This window comes from Musa acuminata, chromosome BXJ3-5, assembly GCF_036884655.1.
Source record: "Musa acuminata AAA Group cultivar baxijiao chromosome BXJ3-5, Cavendish_Baxijiao_AAA, whole genome shotgun sequence".
In the NCBI taxonomy this organism is placed as follows: domain Eukaryota; kingdom Viridiplantae; phylum Streptophyta; class Magnoliopsida; order Zingiberales; family Musaceae; genus Musa; species Musa acuminata.
The window spans coordinates 40,263,750-40,283,245 of record NC_088353.1 but is presented as its reverse complement, the minus strand read 5'-3'; the positions used below and the strand labels follow the sequence as shown (position 1 = coordinate 40,283,245).

Genomic DNA, 19,496 nt, shown 5'->3' with positions numbered 1-19,496 from the left:
GTCTCTCTCTGATTTAAGTTTCGGAGAGGTCAAACCAGAATACTCCGACGTAGATTTGTTATTTAGGATCCCTTATGCTAGGTGACTCAGTAGTAAGAATGACCCAACTCTCCAACACAACCATACGAAGGGCTCCCCAAGGTCAGATCGCTCATGACGAACCACCTTCCCCAACAGGTTCTCTATTTCGGTTCATCACGTCAGCTCTCCGTATCATACGCGAAGGTGGTGTTCTTTTTGGGCCGGGGGCCGGTGGCCGGCGGAACACGTGGCAGAGATGCGGACGCCCTCCTCGCGTGCGGCACGCGCGCCACCTTAGCGAATGGCAGCTGTAGCAGGTGGGTGACGAGACATGGGACCCGAAAGGGGGGCCCCTCTCTCGCCATCGGGAATCTTTAGGGTGACTTATGTTCACATCAAAGACTGTCGTTACGCATAGCATCATATGCAAGTAGAAGAATCATAGACATGTATAAGCAGCGTTCAACATCCTAACATTACAAGACAGATATTTGAATGAATAGGTTGCCTGCATCAAGCAAATTCTCATTTTTGATGCATCCCAAATATACCAAAGTGATGCAGCTATTTGCAACCAGAACAAGATTCATTGAAAATAAACATGGATCAAAATGCTAAAGCATTCCAAGTTTCCACCACAATTATGCCAAAGCAATCATACCATATTATCTATCAGATATATTTTGTAGTTTCATCACCAAAATATAAATATAAGTAGCAAACCTTCAGCGCCATCCTTGGATTGCCATGTTCTTGGATCTTGTTCTTAGAAGCATTCCATGACAGAAGCTTCTACCACGAGTATGTCAAAGCAATCAGATCATATTAGCTATCAGACATTTGTTTTCTGTAGCTTCATCACCAACTTACAAAGATAAGAAGCAAACCTTCAGCGCCTTCCTCAGATTGCCATGTTCATGGAGATGAGGCTGCATTGGCTATTCAGTCCTGCCCTCAAACAACTTCCCGTTACTCCTTTGTTCCCTCTTCCACGCCACCGGTGAAAATACCGGAGCAAGCTTCCAGCTGCCGATGTCTGCCCGGAGCCCCTCAACGGAGCTCCTAAGCAGGGCGCTCTGAGCCTGCAGCGCTTCCACCTCGCGCCTCACTGACGCACACGAATCTGTCGCGTCAGCGCTTCCAGCAGGCCTCTTCTCCTTCGCCTTTCTGTCGTATGGCAACCGTTCGATGGAGATTTTACTCATCACGAGGCACGGCAGCTCGGTCAGACAGATCCCGGCCGCTGGATCATCAAATGCCGTGCGGAGCTCCGGCGGAACTCTCATTCCCCACTTGAACTCGACGGCCGTGCGGTTGCGAAGCGGTAGGACGCTCCTGGCGCTGACCTCGAACCCGGAGAGGAGCCCATCGATCCCGCCTCCGCTGCCCGGGGTGAAGGCGGAGACGTCGACGGGGAAGTTACCGAACCTTCTCCCTGGGTGGATCGCGTTATCCGGGCGGAACTCCACGATCGGCGGCCCGATCCCGTGACCGTCGCTAACTTGCGCGACCTTGACAGCCACGGCATGGAGGGTGCCCGATACGACAGCGGAGACGGACTTCCGGAAAGAGAAATCTCCGAGCCGGGGCTTGAGGAGGAGGGAGAAGGTGGGGCAGGAACCACCGAGGAGGCCCAACTCGACGGCCATGGAGAGGGGGGAACCGGAGGATGGGGAGCCGAGGGCGCCGACGCCGGTCTTGATGACAAGGGAGAAGGGGTTGAGGGGGTCGTTAGGGCGGTAGGAGAGGCGGAGGGAGGGGCCGGCGCGGAAGCCAGTGGCGAGGTCAAGGCGGAGCTCGCGGGCGGCGGCGGTGACGCCGGAGATGAAGGGTAGGCCGAGGACGCCGACGGCGACCTTGGCGCGCACCAAGGGCGGCCGATCCTCCCGGAGCTTGATGGAAGCCTTCATCAGTGGACGGAAGGGTCACTGGATCAATCAGTCGCTATCGGCCGATCCTCCAGTTTTCTCCTTCCTCCCAATTCGAATGATCGAAATCATAGAACAAAAAAACGTTAACCAATTAACAAACCATAAACACTCACACTACATAAAATAGGCATGTCAAAAATCATAAATAAATATACAAATTTTATGAAGTTCCCAAAGGGTTTTTTTTTGGGGGGGGGGGGGGGGGGAAAGGAATCTAAGGAATAAAAGATGATTTTAATTTTTTTATAAAAAAATTAAAATATCTTTTAAAAATTTTATTATATCAAATAAGAAGAATCGAAACTAATGTCTCAACAAAAATCTCTCAAACTATCGAATAATTTCAATTCAAATCAAAGAGAAAAATATTATATTTATTGAAGTATTTAATCAAATGATTAGGATTAATTATATATTATCTTTCTAATTAGTTATTTTTTATATTTTAATTTATATATTTTTAAAAATTATATTAATATTTTTATATTTATGAAAGTAAAATATTTAATTTTATTTTTTCTCACGTCATCAATTTTGCTGTCAAAAATATATGAAGATACTATAGGATTTACTACTAAGCACATATTAACTTTGTTCGATTTACCACTTAATACTTATAATATTTTCATCGGTACTATTGATATTACGAAAAGAAATAAAATTAAATATTTTACTTTTGTAGATATAAAAATGCTTACGTAACTTTAGAAAGTACCTAAATAAAGGTAGCTAACTATCGGGTAATTAATCTAAAAGATTATTATTACAATTTGTAATGAATATTTCACGAGAGAAAATAAAGGTATTGCAACTGGAAAAATAAGTTAATCCCATTACTAATGAAGTATTATTACTCATTGATCCCCGAGGTAAAATTCTTTCATAGTAAACTAAAGCGATATAAAATTAGATCCCTGTAAAAACACAGAAAAAAGATGATGCGTATAAATAGTTTCAGGAGTCTCATCTCCTCTACCAGACCCAGGAAGAGAAGACCTTCCTCCTCATCAATCAAGCAAGAGAAGCTCCTTCACATCACCTCTCAGGATGCCAACCTTGTATGGCAGCTCCCATGGCAACATCCTCATCTGGATTCACACCCTCTTGGACCTTCGGTTCCCTCGTCATTCCTTCCACCAACCAACAGCACTTCATCAACTTCTTTACATCTTTCAGGCAATTGCTGCATGGGATGCGGGTTCTCTCAATAAGATGATTAACGAGAGACTCACTGTAGTATTGAAGTGCTTTGCTCTCCCGAAGCATCATCAGTGATAAAAGGAAGGTTTTATCTCTGTTTGCATGGTTGATGAAGGTTCCACTTTCGCTTTCTCAGCTGCTTCCCTTAGCCTTTGCAGAGCCAGTTTGTCTTCGCCACCAAGGAATGTGTCGCCATTGGTGGACTTGACCTGAAAACGCAAGATCACATTATGATGATGAAAAAGACGAGGAATATGAGTAAGAGGAGCATTTCAAGAACAAACCTCAAATACTCCATTAGAGATTTCCAGGACGGAGACGTCACAAGTACCACCACCCATACCAAAGACAGCGATCAGACCCTCCTCCGTGTTGTTCGTTCCATATGGAAGGGCAGTAGCAGAGCAGTGGGCTCATTGGTAATCCTCGGACTTCAAGCCCAGCAATTCTGCCTGCATCCTTTGTTGCCTGGCGCTGAGCATCATTAAAGTAGGCAGGGACTGTAATGATCGCCTTCCGAACAGATTTGCCGAGATAAGCCTCCGTTGTTTCCTTCATCTTTGTGAGGACAAAAGCACCATTGTGGCTTGGTGAGTATTGCTGACCATTCATTTCAACCCAGGCATATAGGTGCCTTGGCACCATTTTCAACTCCTATCGGTGTAAATTAGATATTAATTAAATATAATTCTTTTTTATAAATATAAATATATATGAATTATAATAATAAAAAAATCTTATATATATATATATATTTTTTTTTATGACGTATAATGTAAAAGCATATATATATATATATATATATATATATATATATATATATATATATATATATATATATATATATATATATATATATATATATATATATATATATATATATATATATATATATATATATATATATATATATATATATATATATATATATATATATATATATGTTACGACGTGCAACACACGTATATGCTATGACGTGTGATATGAGAGTGTACATATATATTATGACATACGATGTATGAATGTATGTATATATTACGATGACATACGACGTAAAAGTGCATATATATGTTATGATACAAGAAATAGAAATCCATAAATTTGCTATGTTTTCTATTTATGCAAATATCTTTTAAATTATTTTGACATAGAATTTTACATATATTATGTTATAGGATTACACTTGCCAAAGAAATCATAAGATAAAGGTGTTTACGGTTATATATTTTTGTCGATGATTTTAAAATATTATATACATGATATATGTTCATCTAAATAAAACTATAGAGATTTATATTTATTGAGTGATTATTCACTCTGGATGGATCGTATTTTACAAATAAAGATATTAGTATCATACTCAACTGATTAGGTTGGAAAGTGAGCCTATATGATCTCTGTATATATGAATGATAACTTGCGAGCATTGCGTGTTTTTCTTAGAATTTTGAATTTTGCATTTGCAAACGCACAAATTAGGGATTGGCAGAGGAAATCATGCATCATGTGATGGTGGCGTTGACTAAGCGCACTCCATTCATCGGTGGGTAGATTCCACCGGCGAGAGTAGAAGTAATGTTGTGTCTGTGATGTGACTCCTTACATCCAAAAGCTCGTCCCGAACACCCAACTTATGGAACGATTGCTTTGACCGCACCCATGTTGGCCACTATCCAAATCATTGCAACCATGGCTCCTCTACGTACTTACTTCAGCTGTTCACTGCTCTTACTTCATCACTTACCCTTACTAATGGTGTACATCACATTAACATTTCTCCGTCTAAACACAACAAAATATCAATCTCGAATTGATATTTATTTAAAATAAATAAAAATAAAAATAAAAAATTCAGTTAAATTATGAATGGACTGCACGCGTCGGATTCCGTCCATCTCTTTCCAGCTTGTCATACGCAACTTGTGTACGTACCTGCAATTAGTACACCCATCAGGTAAAAAATAATTGTACCCAAACCTAATTTGGCCAGCCAGATTTGAAGATTCCCAGTGATGCCCGATGAGCGACGGGCCCCACCACGTACAACCCCGCCCACTTAGGGTGGACGTAATTCATCTCGCGATGCATCGTGGCTTTCGTGTCATCCATTGTCACGTACCCACCTCACGGTTTACCTCCCACGTGGATGCAGCTGAGATTTCCACACACACACACCCATCGTGGGGAAACATGTCCGTGCAATAATTATCTTTTGTGGTACGAACCGGCGTTAATGAAAAGCGTGACGAGGCAACACAATAAATGTGGGGGGGGGAAAAGAAGAGGTAAATAAACCGGGTCGGCGTCGGGGCCCACTTTTCACCCGTGGTGGCTGAGGAGGGCGGAAGGGGTCTCCCCCGTCATTTCGCCCACGCCCTTATCGTACCACCCCGACCGACCACGGGAGCACCCGAGGCGTGACCAGCCACCCCCGGTTTGCCTCCGCTCGTGACGGGTCTACGCGGGGCCCACCAAACGGTGAGGCAGTGGGGAGCGGATGGGTACGGCCCGTGATGGTGACGTTATTACTATCTATTTCAAGGGGATGGGCATGTGATTCGACGTTGACCGCGACCGGGCACGGGCGACGGTACGACGCGATCGAAAAGGACGGCTGTGATCCGATCGTCCGTTTTGTTTTCGGTGCGGGCCGGCAGTGCCGTACGTCGCCGTTCCCCGAGCCACCCCTCGCAATAATTGCGGTGAAGTACCGCATTTATTTATACGTCCATCGTAAAATTACGAAAATGCCGGCTCCGGAGTACACGATCTCTATCAGGAGACACGACACGATGGTTGGGGGGTGTCCGTGGTATCACTCTCTCATCCCTTACCGACTTGGAGTCTACGTGACATCAATCGTGTCCTAAAACTGCGAAGAAAGTCGTGGATGTTAGGAAGACTCCCCCATGTGAGATGTGGGTGAAGGCAACACTGACTTATAGAGCAGAGGAAGGTTCCTCTTCTCTACCTTCCTCAGACCATTGGTCATGTGGAATATGAACATAACTATAAGAAAATATCTCATCTCATTGATCAATTCTTTAATTAATTTTAATATAAAATTATCATTTTCTTGTAAGCTAAAATAGAAACATAAAAGAGAAACTAGAATTAAATTATTCCAGATGTTATCATATGATATTGATAGGGTATATCTTGCGAACCTATCCTCCGATCATTATTGTCAATCATATCAGTATCAAGGATAACACGTCGGATTATACCTTCGATCAACGCTAATTTCGTAAAGATCGGGCGGCTAACCAGGTACAGCACCGTCCCATAAAGGTCGAGACGATGTCAAACGAGTACCGCATTGTCCCGCGAGAGTTGGGATGACACCGACCGAGTACAACGCCATCCTACGAGGACCGAGACGGCATCGACCAAGTACAATGTCGACGATAATAAATATGATAGATACGACTTATCCCCGAGGGAGAGGATACAAAAACCCCTCGTGGGGTCGACCAGAAGGGGGATTTGTCACTCAGTTTTAACAAGATCTTCGGAGGGGTCAAAGTCAGGAGCCTCTTTCCGACCCCGACCTATGTGCAGGGACCGAAGATCAAGAAACAGATAATCAACCCAAGGGAGTCTTCGACTTTAAAGCCATAGGCTAAGCCCGACCTCGCTAGACTATGATCCTCGCCGACCGAAGATCGACGTGGATAATCCTACGTACTCGAGACTGAATCAAGCCGTGCCAGCTCATTCTACCAAGATGTAAAGGATCACTATCAGATATATATTTGAATTAATTAAAATTTATTTAAATAAAAAAAATATTGGCATGCTGAGATCATCGGAATATAAACAAAGTTGGCATACGACACGGAAAAGAAAGTCTCAGGAGAGAGCGACACAGAAACATATGCGTAATGTTATGTTACATTCTTTCAATGTTGAGTCGGTGATAAGGGGTCGTCGTTACGGATCGTTTACTGTGGGAAGAAGTCGTCCAACTCCTCTCATCCATTCGTAGAAGTATATGGAAGTCACATGCTTTCACATCAAACAATTGCATGTTTGCTTACCGCATAATTCCCGGGACGAAATTTAAAGCGTACGCATTCAGATGATTTGAATAATACATCAAATAACAAAAAATTATAGAGATATATATATATATATATATATATCATAATTTTTAAAATATTCAATATAATTATTTAAAAAAATATATTTTAATCTCTGAAATTATTTTTCTTGAAATTTTTTCTTTTTATTACAAACACTGTGTCATTTAATAATAATAATAATAATGATAATGATAGTGATAATGATAGGATTAGTACAATAGTCGTACGCGCGGAGCAAAGGGAGGAGAGACGTACTGACGAGGCAAATGGGTAAAAGACGTACTCCGAAGCGCCGCACCAAAATAATGGACACGCAAGGAACGGTGGTGGGCTTCTCTTTTCTCGCCACTGCGCACTTTTCTAAGGGCTTCAAGGAAAGGCCCTCGCCTCCGTGTCAATTTACCGACTCTGCCACGCTGTGTGGGTGGGTGCCGAACAAGATAGAAGCCAAAGAGGTGAGAAGCGACGAGATGAGACGAGAGAAGAGACGCCAGCCGAAAAAGAATAATAGAGTAGCGAAAGGAAATGAGACGTTGTGGGAAGAGATAGAGAGGAGGAAGAAGAGAGTTCCACGCTGAGTGACGAAGATCTTGCTGCCTTCTTACGTCGATCGGTTCTTCCCCTAGATCTCCTCCTCCCTCCGATCCGCTTCCCCGAGTGCTTTTCTTTTTGTTTTGTTTGTGGGAGGTTGCGCTGGTGGTTTTGGCGACGGAGGTGAGATCTGGAAATTATGGAGGAGAAGATCTAGGATTCGGTAAATTGGATTTTGACTTTTGTTTTCTGAATTCTTTTGTTTCCAAAACTTTTTTTTTTGGGGGGGATGTTTTGTTGATGAATTTTGGGGGTTTCCTTGGAGGCCTTCAGGTTGGAATCTGATCGAGGGTTGGATCAGGGGAGGTGCCGCTGTCGCCTGAACAGAAGGTTGGTGCTCTTTCTCTGGTGGCGATCGAGGGGGGATTTAAGTTTGATTTGGTCGCTGAAGATGGAGGGAGAGGTGGGTGCGCAGGTCGCCCCGCCCATCTTTTTTCACCACCGTCAGGCCCTCCCTGGACCTTTTCATGAGACCCCGCTGCTGCTAAAGAAGCGGGATTTCCCGTGGAAGAATAACCCCAGCTTTCAGCACAACCAGCAGCAGGACAGCAGGCAGCGGCTGATGGGCGCTTCACTCCCGGACCCGAGCGGTAATTGGAACCCCAAGATGTGGGATTGGGACAGCGAGAGGTTCGTGGCGAAGCCCTCCTCCGCTGCGTCGGAGATCCTCTCCCTGGGTTCCCAGCCGGCTTCTGCGGCCGCTGCCGTGGCCGATAAAGGGGACGGGGGACCCAAAGATTCGGTTTTGGGCAGGAACTTGGAAGAGGATGACCAGAACCTAGCGCTGAAGCTAGGAGGCCGAGCGTACTCGGCGGATGAGCCGACGACGAGGCCTAGCAAGAGGGTGAGGTCCGGCTCGCCAGGGAGCGGCTGCAACTACCCGATGTGTCAAGTGGATGATTGCCGGGCGGATCTGTCGAGCGCCAAGGATTATCACAGGCGGCACAAGGTGTGCGAGATGCACAGTAAGACTGCCAAGGCACTTGTCGGTAAGCAGATGCAGAGATTCTGTCAGCAGTGCAGCAGGTAATCCAGATCCGTCCCAACATGTGTTCTTGCCAGTTATTGTTTGAGCTATACGTTTGTACGTTCAGGTCGGATGTTCTTTCTTTGATTTCTTGTTATAGATTTTCATCTGTTATAAACTTCCTACGGAATCCAATAAATCTAGAAAAGACCCTTGCAGATTGATGAAAGATCGCTCTGTGATTCAACTGATCTTTCTTCTGGGCTTGTTATTACGACAGCTGATAATTTTCTTTAACATGATTCATATGATTGTAAAAAATTAAAATTTCCAGTTTGTTTGCTCTTTTATGTATTTGGCTTTTATAACATTTTCGTGATCTGCACTCTTTGGTTCGCACAGAGTTCTGGATCTGTCTTCCAAGCTGTTGAATTTACCATCTCCAGGCTTGTCAAATTTTGCATGCTTCTGATCCATGGCATTGTGTGATTCAGATTTCATCCGCTTTCAGAGTTTGATGAGGGGAAGAGAAGCTGTAGGAGGAGGCTCGCAGGGCATAATCGACGCAGAAGGAAGACACAACCAGAGGATGCTTCTTCTAGACTACTGCTTCCTAGAAACCAACAGAATATGACAAATGGGAGTTTGGATATAGTTAACTTGTTTGCGATGCTAGCACACTTGCAAGGTATGCCATGTTGCTTATAGGATTGGTAATCCTGATATGCTGTGAGTTTCTTGCTTAATTTTTTGGTACTATGATGACAGGTAACAATCAAGTTAAACCAACCAGCATCCATCCTCTGCCTGATAGAGATTGTCTTGTTCAACTTATTAGTAAGCTAAGTGCGTCAAATAATGCAAACCCTTCCACAAGATCATCCGTACCTGAAGGTTTTGATTTGAATGTATCTGAAGTCCCAGCACAAGCTTCCTTTGGGCAGTCACCAAAGGCAAATGGGGATGAAAATTCACCTTCCAAAATGAACCTGTTGGCAGTTCTCTCTGCAGCTCTAGCTGCATCTACTCCTGACGCCGCCGCATCTCTTTCACAAGGGAGCAGTGAAAGTAGTGGCAATGATAAGAACAAGCTACAAAATGTTGAACCCTCCAGTCACAGTAACTCAACTAATGTCTGTTCTTATGCTGGACTTCTGAGCAATAACTGCATCAGTCAATCTCGGGTAGATGTACCTCATCTGACGGTTGAGCAAGCCCGGAAAAATTTACCTCTCCAGCTTTTTGGTCCTGCTGATAATGACAGTCCTCCAGAACTGGGATCCGCAACTAAATATCTGTCCTCAGAAAGTAGCAACCCTATGGAAGAGAGGTCTCCTTCATCTTCTCCCCCTGTTACAAAGAAGCTATTCCCTCTACACTCAACAATGGATATGGTGAAATACTCACAAGCATCAGAATGCCAGGAAGACAAAGCAACTGTTGATTTAAGCCCCAGTCACGGTGGGATTGCACCGCTTGTGCTCTTCAAGGAGTCAGAAACACGAGTTGTGAATGGGACAATTCAGAATCTACCATATCGAGTAGGCTACAAATCTTCTGGCTCAGACCACTCCCCTTCTAGTTCAAATTCTGATACTCAGGTAACATATAAATTCACCTTTTCTTCTTTATAAAGCTATTGTCCATCTTATTTGCTCATTTGCACTTGCATGGTTGAACAGGATCGGACTGGACGGATAATTTTCAAGCTCTTTGGCAAGGATCCAGGCAGTTTTCCTGAGACTCTTCGTGCTCAGGTACTGCAAAATGCTGTTACATATTGTCTCCCTTGAACATTCTTTCTTTGAATACTCAACTAAATCCTCATATTTTCTGCTATTGCAGGTATTGAATTGGCTTTCAAATAGCCCATCAGAGATGGAGAGCTATATTCGGCCTGGTTGTGTGGTCCTATCAATCTATTTATCGATGCCATCTATTGCATGGAATGCAGTGAGTGGCTTATTTATTTATACACTTTTTTTGTTTAGGTATTTTTATATTTTAAAAATATGTTGGTTTTGCAGCTTGAAGACAATCTTCTTCAGCGTGTCACTTCATTAGTTCAAGACTCTGAAACTGAGTTTTGGAGAAGTGGGAGATTTTTAATTCGTACAAATAGACAGCTGGTGTCACATAAGGATGGTATGGTTTCTGATATCAATTTTTATGAAGCCATCATTTCCCTTTTTTGGTTTCAATTATTTGGATTCTCATCAAACTTATGTTTGTTGAGGCACTGAAATCAGATCATCATAATTAGATTTTTTTTTAATATATAACCATGAAATTGTTATCTGCTACAGGTAAGATCAGATTGTCTAAAACTTGGAGGGCATGGAGTGCTCCAGAGTTGATGTGTGTATCACCTGTTGCTGTGGTTGGTGGGCAGGAAACTTCCCTTGCTCTAAAGGGTCGCAATTTGACCGTTCCGGGCACCAAGTGAGTGGAGCATCACAATACTTAATTTATCCAAACAACTGCTTTTGCTACCCAATCAGTGTTACTCATAAATTAGTTGTATTCATGTAGGATCCACTGCACTTACATGGGTAAATACATGTCAAAAGAAGTTCTTTGCTCAGCATATCCTGGCACTATATACGATGATTCCTGTGTGGAAAGGTTTGACTTTCTTGGAGGATATCCAAATGTCTATGGTCGCTTTTTTATTGAGGTGATTCACCTTCACTTTAGTCCAGTTTAGATACAAGCATGACTTTACCACTTCCCATATAGATGTGAATGGTAAGCCCTTGTTCTCAACTTAGTTTTGAATTTTGTGGCCAGGTGGAAAATGGTTTCAAGGGGAACAGCTTTCCTGTTATTATCGCTGATGATAGTATCTGCCAGGAATTGAGAGCTCTTGAATCTGACTTTGAGGAAGATGTTCAAACACCAGATGTCATCCCAGAGGAAGAGGTTCATAACAGTGTGCGACCCAGGTCAAGGGAAGATGCTTTGCACTTCCTAAATGAACTTGGTTGGCTGTTTCAGAGGACACAAGCGTCATGCAGCCCTCTGCTTGCTGATTTTTCCAGCACACGGTTGAAGTACCTCCTCACATTTTCAGTTGAGCAAGATTGGTGTGCCCTTATTAAAACGCTTCTGGATATTCTTGTGGAAAGAAGCTTAAGGAATGATACTATAAAGCAAGAGTCACTGAAAATGCTTTCAGAAGTTGAACTCTTGAACAGAGCAGTTAAGAGAAAGTGCAGGAAAATGGTAGATTTGCTTCTTCATTATTGTGTAAGCCATGGACAAGATGTGACAAAGGTGTATCTTTTTACCCCCAACATGTCTGGTCCTGGTGGAATCACGCCACTGCATATGGCTGCATCTATGCAAGACTCAGAGGACATGGTTGATGCACTCACTAATGATCCACAGGAGGTAAAGCTAATTCTACCTTTTTGTTATTTAGCCAGATATCTCTGCATTTATATTCTTTAACTACAATAACGTGTACCTTCCAGAAAATGAACTAATGAATATGGGTATAATGTTAAAATGATGTGGTTTTGGAACTATTCATCTAAAAACTTAAATAAAACCACATCAAGTCATCATTATACTAACTAATTTATTTTTGAACCTTTAGAGGAATACTATTGCTAACTTGTGTTTCTAATTTCTAGATTGGGTTGAAGTGCTGGAACTCATTACTGGATGACAATGATCAGTCCCCCTTCATGTATGCTATGTTGAGGAACAATCTTTCGTATAACAGACTGGTGGAGAGAAAGCTTGCTGACAGGGTGACTGGCCAGGTCACCATACTAGTTGAAGGCGGAGAAATATCCATAGATGGATCATGGGTAGGAGGATCAAACAGACATGGTGCTCAAAATTCACAACCAAGATCTTGTGCACAATGTGCTTTGGTGGGGACTGCACGGCTCAGACGAAATGCTCGATCCAAGGGACTGCTTCAACGCCCTTACGTCCATTCATTGCTCGCAATCGCCGCAGTTTGTGTCTGTGTCTGTGTATTTTTCCGGGGCGCACCACAGATTGGTTCTATTGAGCCGTTCAAATGGGAGAATCTAGAGTTTGGTCCCAGATAGTTTCAGTTGATTAGTCATGGTGCAACTGAAGTATAGGTGATTCAGATATGAAGACACTGAAAGTAGTGTTGCCTTGGTTTTGACACTGGCACCTTGTAACATATATGGAGAAGTGGCTGATGGCAGGCAAGACAAGCTTGGGATGAGTGGTTTGGTCAAGAAAACCTTTTCACTAGCGAGGCCCTTGAGAAAGCAGGTACCAGGACGCAGATCGGAGTTGGCTGGGAGAATGGTGGTTCCCTCAAGCTTCCGAAGTAGACGAAGAAAAGCTAAATGGCCTCTGGGAACTAACTTTGCCTGTACTTAGAAGATTCCCTTGGCTATAATTGTTGATTATTGTATTATGGTTCTGCCTTTTTGTGGTATCTTTCCTTTTTAAATCTATGGAAAAGACAACACGAGAAGCCCACCATGTGTTTGTAATAACTTGGGGAGGAAAGAGGAATTGTATCATAGACGTGCTGGCGACGTTATAACTTGTTGAAGCTGTGCAGAGATGGGAGTGCAGAAAGGTTGACAGACAGAGAGAGATACCATGGTACTTTTTTCCAAGCAACAAATGACTCACTGGGGCTTATCCTGACTTGGTTGGCGACGTCTGCATCTCATCCCTTGTATCTTCTTTGCGTGGCTGCTTTCCCTGCGAGTGCTACTCTTTCTTTTATGATCTCTTTCTTTGTTGCTGTCCTTGTATTCGCCTACTTTCTACTTCGATAAAGCGTCGGCTCCTGAGGTCATCGCACACGTCGGTCCAGTTGATGAGAGAGAGAGAGAGAGAGAGAGAGAGAGACCTTCTTTATTTGCTCCTGTCATCCTATCTCAATGTTCTCTTCTTGTCGAAGTTGCTCATAAGAAGCCTGCATAAGACTACTAATCATGCCTTCGTCGCCACATCAATTCGACTAAGCTTTCTCTCATGTCCTTCTTGATCAAACGCAACAAGCATGCGCGCGTTGCCCAACAAAAGGCACGTCGAATGATCCTCCATTAAACCCGCTCTCGTGGACACAATTATTCCACCCTTCCCTCATCTCCTTCGCCCTTTTACCCCACACTCGCCTCTCTCATCCCTATTTAAACACTCCTCTATGCCTCGTCTTCCCCATAGACATACTCTCGTCTCTCACTCTTGGATACTGTGTTGTATTAGAAATATACAGATGAGGACTATGATAGACTTGGGGAGCCAGAGAGACTCTCTCTACATCATCGACACGGCAACTGCCGTCGACTGCACCAAGGACGTCCGCTTCCGGCGATCTTTCCGAAGCCTCATCGAGTGCGTGGTTCCATGCTGTGGCTTCCAGCTGTCGTCCAACACTTCTGATGTTCCAGACTCTCATTCCACCGGCGGCGGTTCCACCCCTCCAACCACCACCGTCACCGGCACCTTCTATGGGCACCGCCGCGGTCACGTCAGGTTCTGCCTGCACGACAGCTCCCGGACCTCCCCCATCCTTCTGCTGGAGTTCACCATCCCCACCGCCTGCCTCGCCAGGGAGATGCGGCATGGGCTACTGCGCGTGGGGCTCGAATGCGACCGGAATCGTGCTCGGTGCTCGTCGCTGTTCGGCGTGCCGGTGTGGTCGGTTTACTGCAACGGGCGCAAGGTAGGGTTCGCCATCCGGCGTCGGATGAGCGAAGGCGACGCCGCCATCTTGAAGCTAATGAGGGCCATATCGGTCGGAACAGGCGTTCTTCCTGGTGCGTCCAAGATGGGTGAAGGAGACATTCTGTACCTGAGGGCAAGCTTTGAGAGGGTGATTGGTTCGATCAATTCGGAGTCGTTTCATATGATCAATCCGGTGGGCTGCACCGGGCAGCAGCTAAGCATCTTTCTTGTGAGAAGTTAGACCATCTACAATCTGCGTATTCTGTAACTCTCAGTAAAATACATGTTAGATAATGGAGACATATGTCTAGATGTCGATGTCTGTAGGCCTATTGACTTGTCTTATCATCGAAGCGCGGGCTGGTCATTCTGTGCGTCATCGTTGACGCTCGTCAGCAGGTGTCAGCTGGGCATGGCATTCACCAACCATTCATGATCACTCTCTGGACGCAGCAGGAGATCGGAGTTCGTAAAAGCACGGAGGTGCCGAGGCCCCTTAACGCCGTCAGAGCAAGACGACGAAGCACGCAGGCATGCATGCATGGGATAACGCTGTTTCCAAGACAAGACGCATGGATTGTTTGGCTGCCGGCGTATAAATCTCTGCTTTCTGCAGACGACGAATCATAGCCTGTGCGTCCCATAATGCGTGTTCTCCTCGTGCTGTGTGCATTCTCAAAGGATGCAGAAAGGGCTGACGCACGCCTGAGAAATGAAGCATCGGCATCAGCACAAACCATTATCCAACATCATGATCACAGAATCTAACCGGCCGTAAACCCGAAATGATGTCCCATTTCCGTCTCCCGGAATGCGTGCACCGAATAGATTGACGAGACCTAATGTTGGCTTACAACCCAATCTAAAATGAGAAAACTTAATGGAAGTCTTTTTCTATTTAATCTTGTTTAACTAAACTAGTCTTCTTATTAATGATGATTGGTGCAAAAAAACAAGGCGAGTTTTAGAAAATAATTTTTTTCTTTTTTATTTTTTTAAGCGCCTCTAAATAAATTTTAATATATTTTTATATTTAAAATATTTTTTTATATTTTTTTATATTTAAAATATCTTTTTTTTTATTTTTTATTTTCTATTGATCCATTCATAAGGTGAATCTATCTATTTACACTATTTATACATTATATCTAAATATTTTTTTAAATATATTAAAAAATAAATAAAAAATATTATATTTATATTTGAAGCAAGAAAAAACCCTTTTTTTAGGGTCATAAAAAAACCATTTTACCCTTACGTTATGAAGGAAATCATAACGCAACCATGCAAGAGAATGAGGGGCAATATAGTAAAATAAGTACCCATCAGTATAGAAACCGCTCTCTAAATAAAACGGCGTCCTCCGCCGCAACTAAGAACCCTAATTTTCTCGGCGTCTCCCGCTTTGGTCCGCCGCCGACCACCACAATCCCTCAGCCCATTCGCAGCGGAGAGAGGAGAATGGTTGATTTCGCTCCTGTTGCTTAGTTCTCGTTCGTTTTGTATAGTTGATACTGACAATTCCGTGACGGTCGATCTCGTCCTTGTATTTTGATTCGATCTTTTTGCTGTGCTGTGGGGGATGAACAGGCGGACGCTTCGGACGCGGTGGATGTCGGAGGGGCGCAGCCGAAGAAGAGGACCTTTAGGAAGTTCTCCTACCGTGGCGTCGATCTCGACCAGCTCCTCGACATGGGCCTCGACGAGCTCGTCAAGCTTTTCGACGCTCGTGCTCGCAGAAGGTTTGGATCTTTTTGTCTCCTCCATTCTTCTTCTCTTTCACTATTGTAGCCACCATTAGGTCTCGTTCTCTTTGACGACCTTCTTGTGGCGTGGCATGGACGCATGCAGGTTCCAGAGGGGGCTGAAGAGGAAGCCCATGGCTCTGATTAAGAAGCTTCGCAAGGCGGTACGATGCTCTTCTCTTTTATGCTTGAACAGATGTCGATGAATCTCCTGTTTCAATTCTATTTTCCTTGTCATTGGTCGTCTGCTATATGTTCCCCTTCCAGTAACTGTTTTGCTATGGATACAACAATAACGTTGAATTGACGAGTAGCTAACTTGTTGTTGTTATCCGTTCCTTTTTTTTTTCTTTTGTGTTTGGAACATAAAAGGAGAGGAAGAACACATTTGGTCACTGTTGTTTTGTTTTTGGAAGTATTTTTGTAGATTTTATGCAAGAAGTTCTCTGCAATATTGAACTAATAGGAGGATTGGTGGGACTGGGAAGGATTATGAGTGATTCGTTGGATAGATTCATCTTATGCCATGTAGCTAAAAGAACCACGATGGTTTCTCACTCATGGCTTTTGGGGGTTTGGCTGCAGGCGTTGTTGATGCAACTGAATGGCGTGGATTGGATTAAAAAAATAGTATTTATATCCATTTGTTTTCATGAACGATTAAGTAGATAAAGATATTATAGGATACACAATTTTGATGGGCAACAAATCCCTGAAAGTTAAGGTTTTGATATATTAGATCTATTGTTCAGTAGAAAGGGAAGTTGAAAAAGATAATGCTATTTTCATTTTGTGGGGCAACCTTGGTGACTTGCGATTACTGGGCATAGTGAACTCTTTTGATGATTCATTTTATGAAACATCTGTTAGACTTGATGGACTTCATAGACATATTAAAATGTTAGCAGATAATAGCACACAAATATAGTGAATTCTTGATTGAGTTCGAGTTTCTAGAGAAGATAGAATAATAAATATGATATAGTGAATTCTTGATTGAGGATCGAATTAGAGAAAATCGTTTTAATGTGGTTCTGATGGTAGCCTAAGAAGATGGATATGTGCATTAGATATACCTATTGTTAAATTAGATTCTGGTTGTCTTATGTAGTGCTGATTCAGAGTCGATCGAGGTCTTTTTTGCGTTTGTCTCAGGACAAAGTGGTGTCGGGCGAGGGAAGAGTCCGAGCGAAGGCCCTGCAAAACTATGTCAAAGTCGTGCTTGACAAGGGCCCTTTGATGTTTATCTCGGTTCCCACTCTTTGGATTCGGTCTAGTGTCGAATCTATGTGAGTCTAATTGTATTTGGGTGAGTTAGATGATTGAAAGTGTACATGAGACCTTTTTAAAATGCATTATGAGATCGTTAAATTGGAGGTCGTGGTTAAATGCCAGGTACGATTACGTTCATCATTTGCCATAAGTGAGGTCGTGTAGTCGTGTGTCAAACTCGGGAATTGCAAAGTAATGACTTGTGAAGTAACAGCTTGTTGAGTCGGCTCCCATAGATGCAATGCTGTCAGTCGTGTGGACTTTGATCCCACGTGACACATTGGCTGAATAGGATTGGAGGTGTTAGCCAAGTGATCTTGACATGTTGGCCATGTAATAGTGATTTATTGGCCAAGTGGCAATGAGGTGTGGGCAGCCATCCATGTGTCACAATCTCCTATCACCTATAAATTTTTGCATTTAGACATATGCATACCCAAGTTGCTCAGGTCCACACAATGTGATGAGGCCTAATACTTATGCTAAATGCTTCTCCAATACTTGGAGTTTATCTGATTATTTGGATATGAATGATGCTTAATCTGTATCGTGATCCATATTCTGAAATTTCTGAGAAGAGTGTTTGATGCAGATATGTGAAGCTACATATGAATTTGCCCATGCTTAGACTAATAAGTTTTGATGTATATTATTCAATTCTTCCCCTGTAAGCTGTAGACCTACAAAGCACTGATTAAGAAAACTGGTTCATGGATACAACGAATCTTGAAGAAGTCGCAAATATTCGTATGCTACTCACCATGAAATGTTCTGTATGAGGTTCCCTGCCGCTTTCTGTTTCTTGTGCTAACCAAATTGACCTAGTCCGTCATTCATTTTTGCTAACTTATGCAAATAGGAAATTTTATTGTTAATCCTTCCTTTTTTGCATGTTTTCATTTTACTTGTATCTTGTATCGTCTGTTTATTAGCTAATACATGTTCTCTTATTTGTTATGATTTTGAAAACTTGCAGAAGCGTGATGCCCCGCCTGGTGAAAAGCCTGAACCTGTGAGGACCCACCTTAGGAATATGATAATAGTCCCCGAGATGATTGGAAGCATCATCGGTGTTTATAATGGAAAAACTTTTAACCAGGTTGAAATCAAGGTAATTTTTACATCTTAACTTTTCCTTTTCCAGCTGGGATCGTGCTAGGTTTATCATGTTTTCTTTTTAACAGGCAATTGAAGCAGGTAGATTGGCACGTTATTTCACATAGACTTGGTTCTTAAAAATATAATAACAAATTTATGGATCGTTTCGTATATTCATTTCTCTGGTTTCACTTAATGTTTTGAATGTAATCTTTACCATGGCAAGGGTAACTGTATCGTGAAGCTTCTTAATATGGTTTATTACAGTAATAAATGTCCAATTGAAGCTGCTAAAATAGGCCAATTTTATTATGCCTTGAACTATAAATGACCTTTAAAATGGTTGAGCCGAGCTTGTTACATGTACATACCAACATAGGTATAGTGGAACTGATGATGGGATATGGTTTCGGATAATTGCTAATTCCATTCTGTTCCATTGTCTTTGTGACTACAGCCTGAGATGATCGGTCATTACTTGGCGGAGTTCTCTATCTCATATAAGCCTGTGAAGCATGGAAGGCCTGGTATCGGTGCCACGCACTCCTCCAGGTTCATCCCTCTCAAGTAACAACTGCAGATCGAGGATGTTGGCAAATTCCTGCTGCTATTCGAGTATTTTCTTTTTTTCCCTCTTATGTAGGAGCCGCTATCATGTTTACTTATATCATCTGTCTTTTGGATTTATTGAGGGAAGTAATGTTGGTCTGTGTTAGATTCATCTCAGCTTTTTGTTTTGCCTTCCTTGACGAGAAGAAGAAACGATGGCTATTTCCTTGTTGGATAATTTTCCATTAAATCAGCTACTTTTACTTAATATGCTTGAAAACGCTGTTAGTGCTACTTTCGTCCTCTGGAGGGAGAGACGGAGGAGAGGCTGAAAGAATAAAGAAGAAAAATAAGATCA

The 19,496-nt window shown here is 42.9% G+C and overlaps 4 protein-coding genes across 5 annotated transcripts; 3 read left to right on the top strand and 1 right to left on the bottom strand.

Annotated features, from left to right (window-relative positions):
• Positions 1-523: 523 nt before the first annotated feature.
• LOC103985514 (uncharacterized) lies at positions 524-2,062 on the bottom strand. The gene has a single exon (XM_009403236.3). It carries the CDS (start codon positions 1,929-1,931, stop codon positions 960-962), a length of 972 nt encoding a protein of 323 aa, XP_009401511.2. The 5' UTR covers positions 1,932-2,062; the 3' UTR covers positions 524-959.
• Positions 2,063-7,701: 5,639 nt separating this feature from the next.
• On the top strand, positions 7,702-13,266 carry LOC103985515 (squamosa promoter-binding-like protein 15). 2 transcript variants are annotated; one of them, XM_009403237.3, is made up of 11 exons: positions 7,702-7,991; positions 8,102-8,854; positions 9,290-9,483; positions 9,564-10,396; positions 10,478-10,552; positions 10,641-10,748; positions 10,823-10,940; positions 11,102-11,237; positions 11,328-11,472; positions 11,586-12,188; positions 12,434-13,266. In XM_009403237.3, the coding sequence occupies exons 2-11, from the start codon at positions 8,220-8,222 to the stop codon at positions 12,860-12,862; spliced, it is 3,276 nt and encodes a 1,091-aa protein (XP_009401512.2). In that variant the 5' UTR covers positions 7,702-7,991; positions 8,102-8,219; the 3' UTR covers positions 12,863-13,266. The 2 variants fall into 2 exon arrangements, with proteins under 2 accessions (XP_009401512.2, XP_009401513.2); XM_009403238.3 differs by having other exon boundaries at positions 8,094-8,854.
• A 209-nt stretch (positions 13,267-13,475) lies between these two features.
• Positions 13,476-15,178, top strand: LOC135637799 (protein MIZU-KUSSEI 1-like). The gene has a single exon (XM_065150600.1). It carries the CDS (start codon positions 13,951-13,953, stop codon positions 14,713-14,715), a length of 765 nt encoding a protein of 254 aa, XP_065006672.1. The 5' UTR covers positions 13,476-13,950; the 3' UTR covers positions 14,716-15,178.
• A 609-nt stretch (positions 15,179-15,787) lies between these two features.
• Positions 15,788-19,406, top strand: LOC103985517 (small ribosomal subunit protein uS19). The gene is made up of 5 exons (XM_009403241.3): positions 15,788-15,938; positions 16,065-16,216; positions 16,326-16,383; positions 18,468-18,602; positions 19,047-19,406. Exons 1-5 carry the CDS (start codon positions 15,936-15,938, stop codon positions 19,158-19,160), a joined length of 462 nt encoding a protein of 153 aa, XP_009401516.1. The 5' UTR covers positions 15,788-15,935; the 3' UTR covers positions 19,161-19,406.
• Positions 19,407-19,496: the final 90 nt, after the last annotated feature.

Coding starts and splice junctions, on each gene's coding strand:
- LOC103985514 (XM_009403236.3), bottom strand. CDS start 1,931: ATGAAGGCTTCCATCAAGCTCCGGGAGGATCGGCCGCCCTTGGTGCGC.
- LOC103985515 (XM_009403237.3), top strand. CDS start 8,220: ATGGAGGGAGAGGTGGGTGCGCAGGTCGCCCCGCCCATCTTTTTTCAC. Junction 8,855..9,289: donor TTCTGTCAGCAGTGCAGCAG/GTAATCCAGATC, acceptor TGTGTGATTCAG/ATTTCATCCGCTTTCAGAGT. Junction 10,397..10,477: donor GTTCAAATTCTGATACTCAG/GTAACATATAAA, acceptor ATGGTTGAACAG/GATCGGACTGGACGGATAAT.
- LOC135637799 (XM_065150600.1), top strand. CDS start 13,951: ATGCCTCGTCTTCCCCATAGACATACTCTCGTCTCTCACTCTTGGATA.
- LOC103985517 (XM_009403241.3), top strand. Junction 16,217..16,325: donor GACGCTCGTGCTCGCAGAAG/GTTTGGATCTTT, acceptor GGACGCATGCAG/GTTCCAGAGGGGGCTGAAGA. Junction 16,384..18,467: donor TTAAGAAGCTTCGCAAGGCG/GTACGATGCTCT, acceptor GAAAACTTGCAG/AAGCGTGATGCCCCGCCTGG.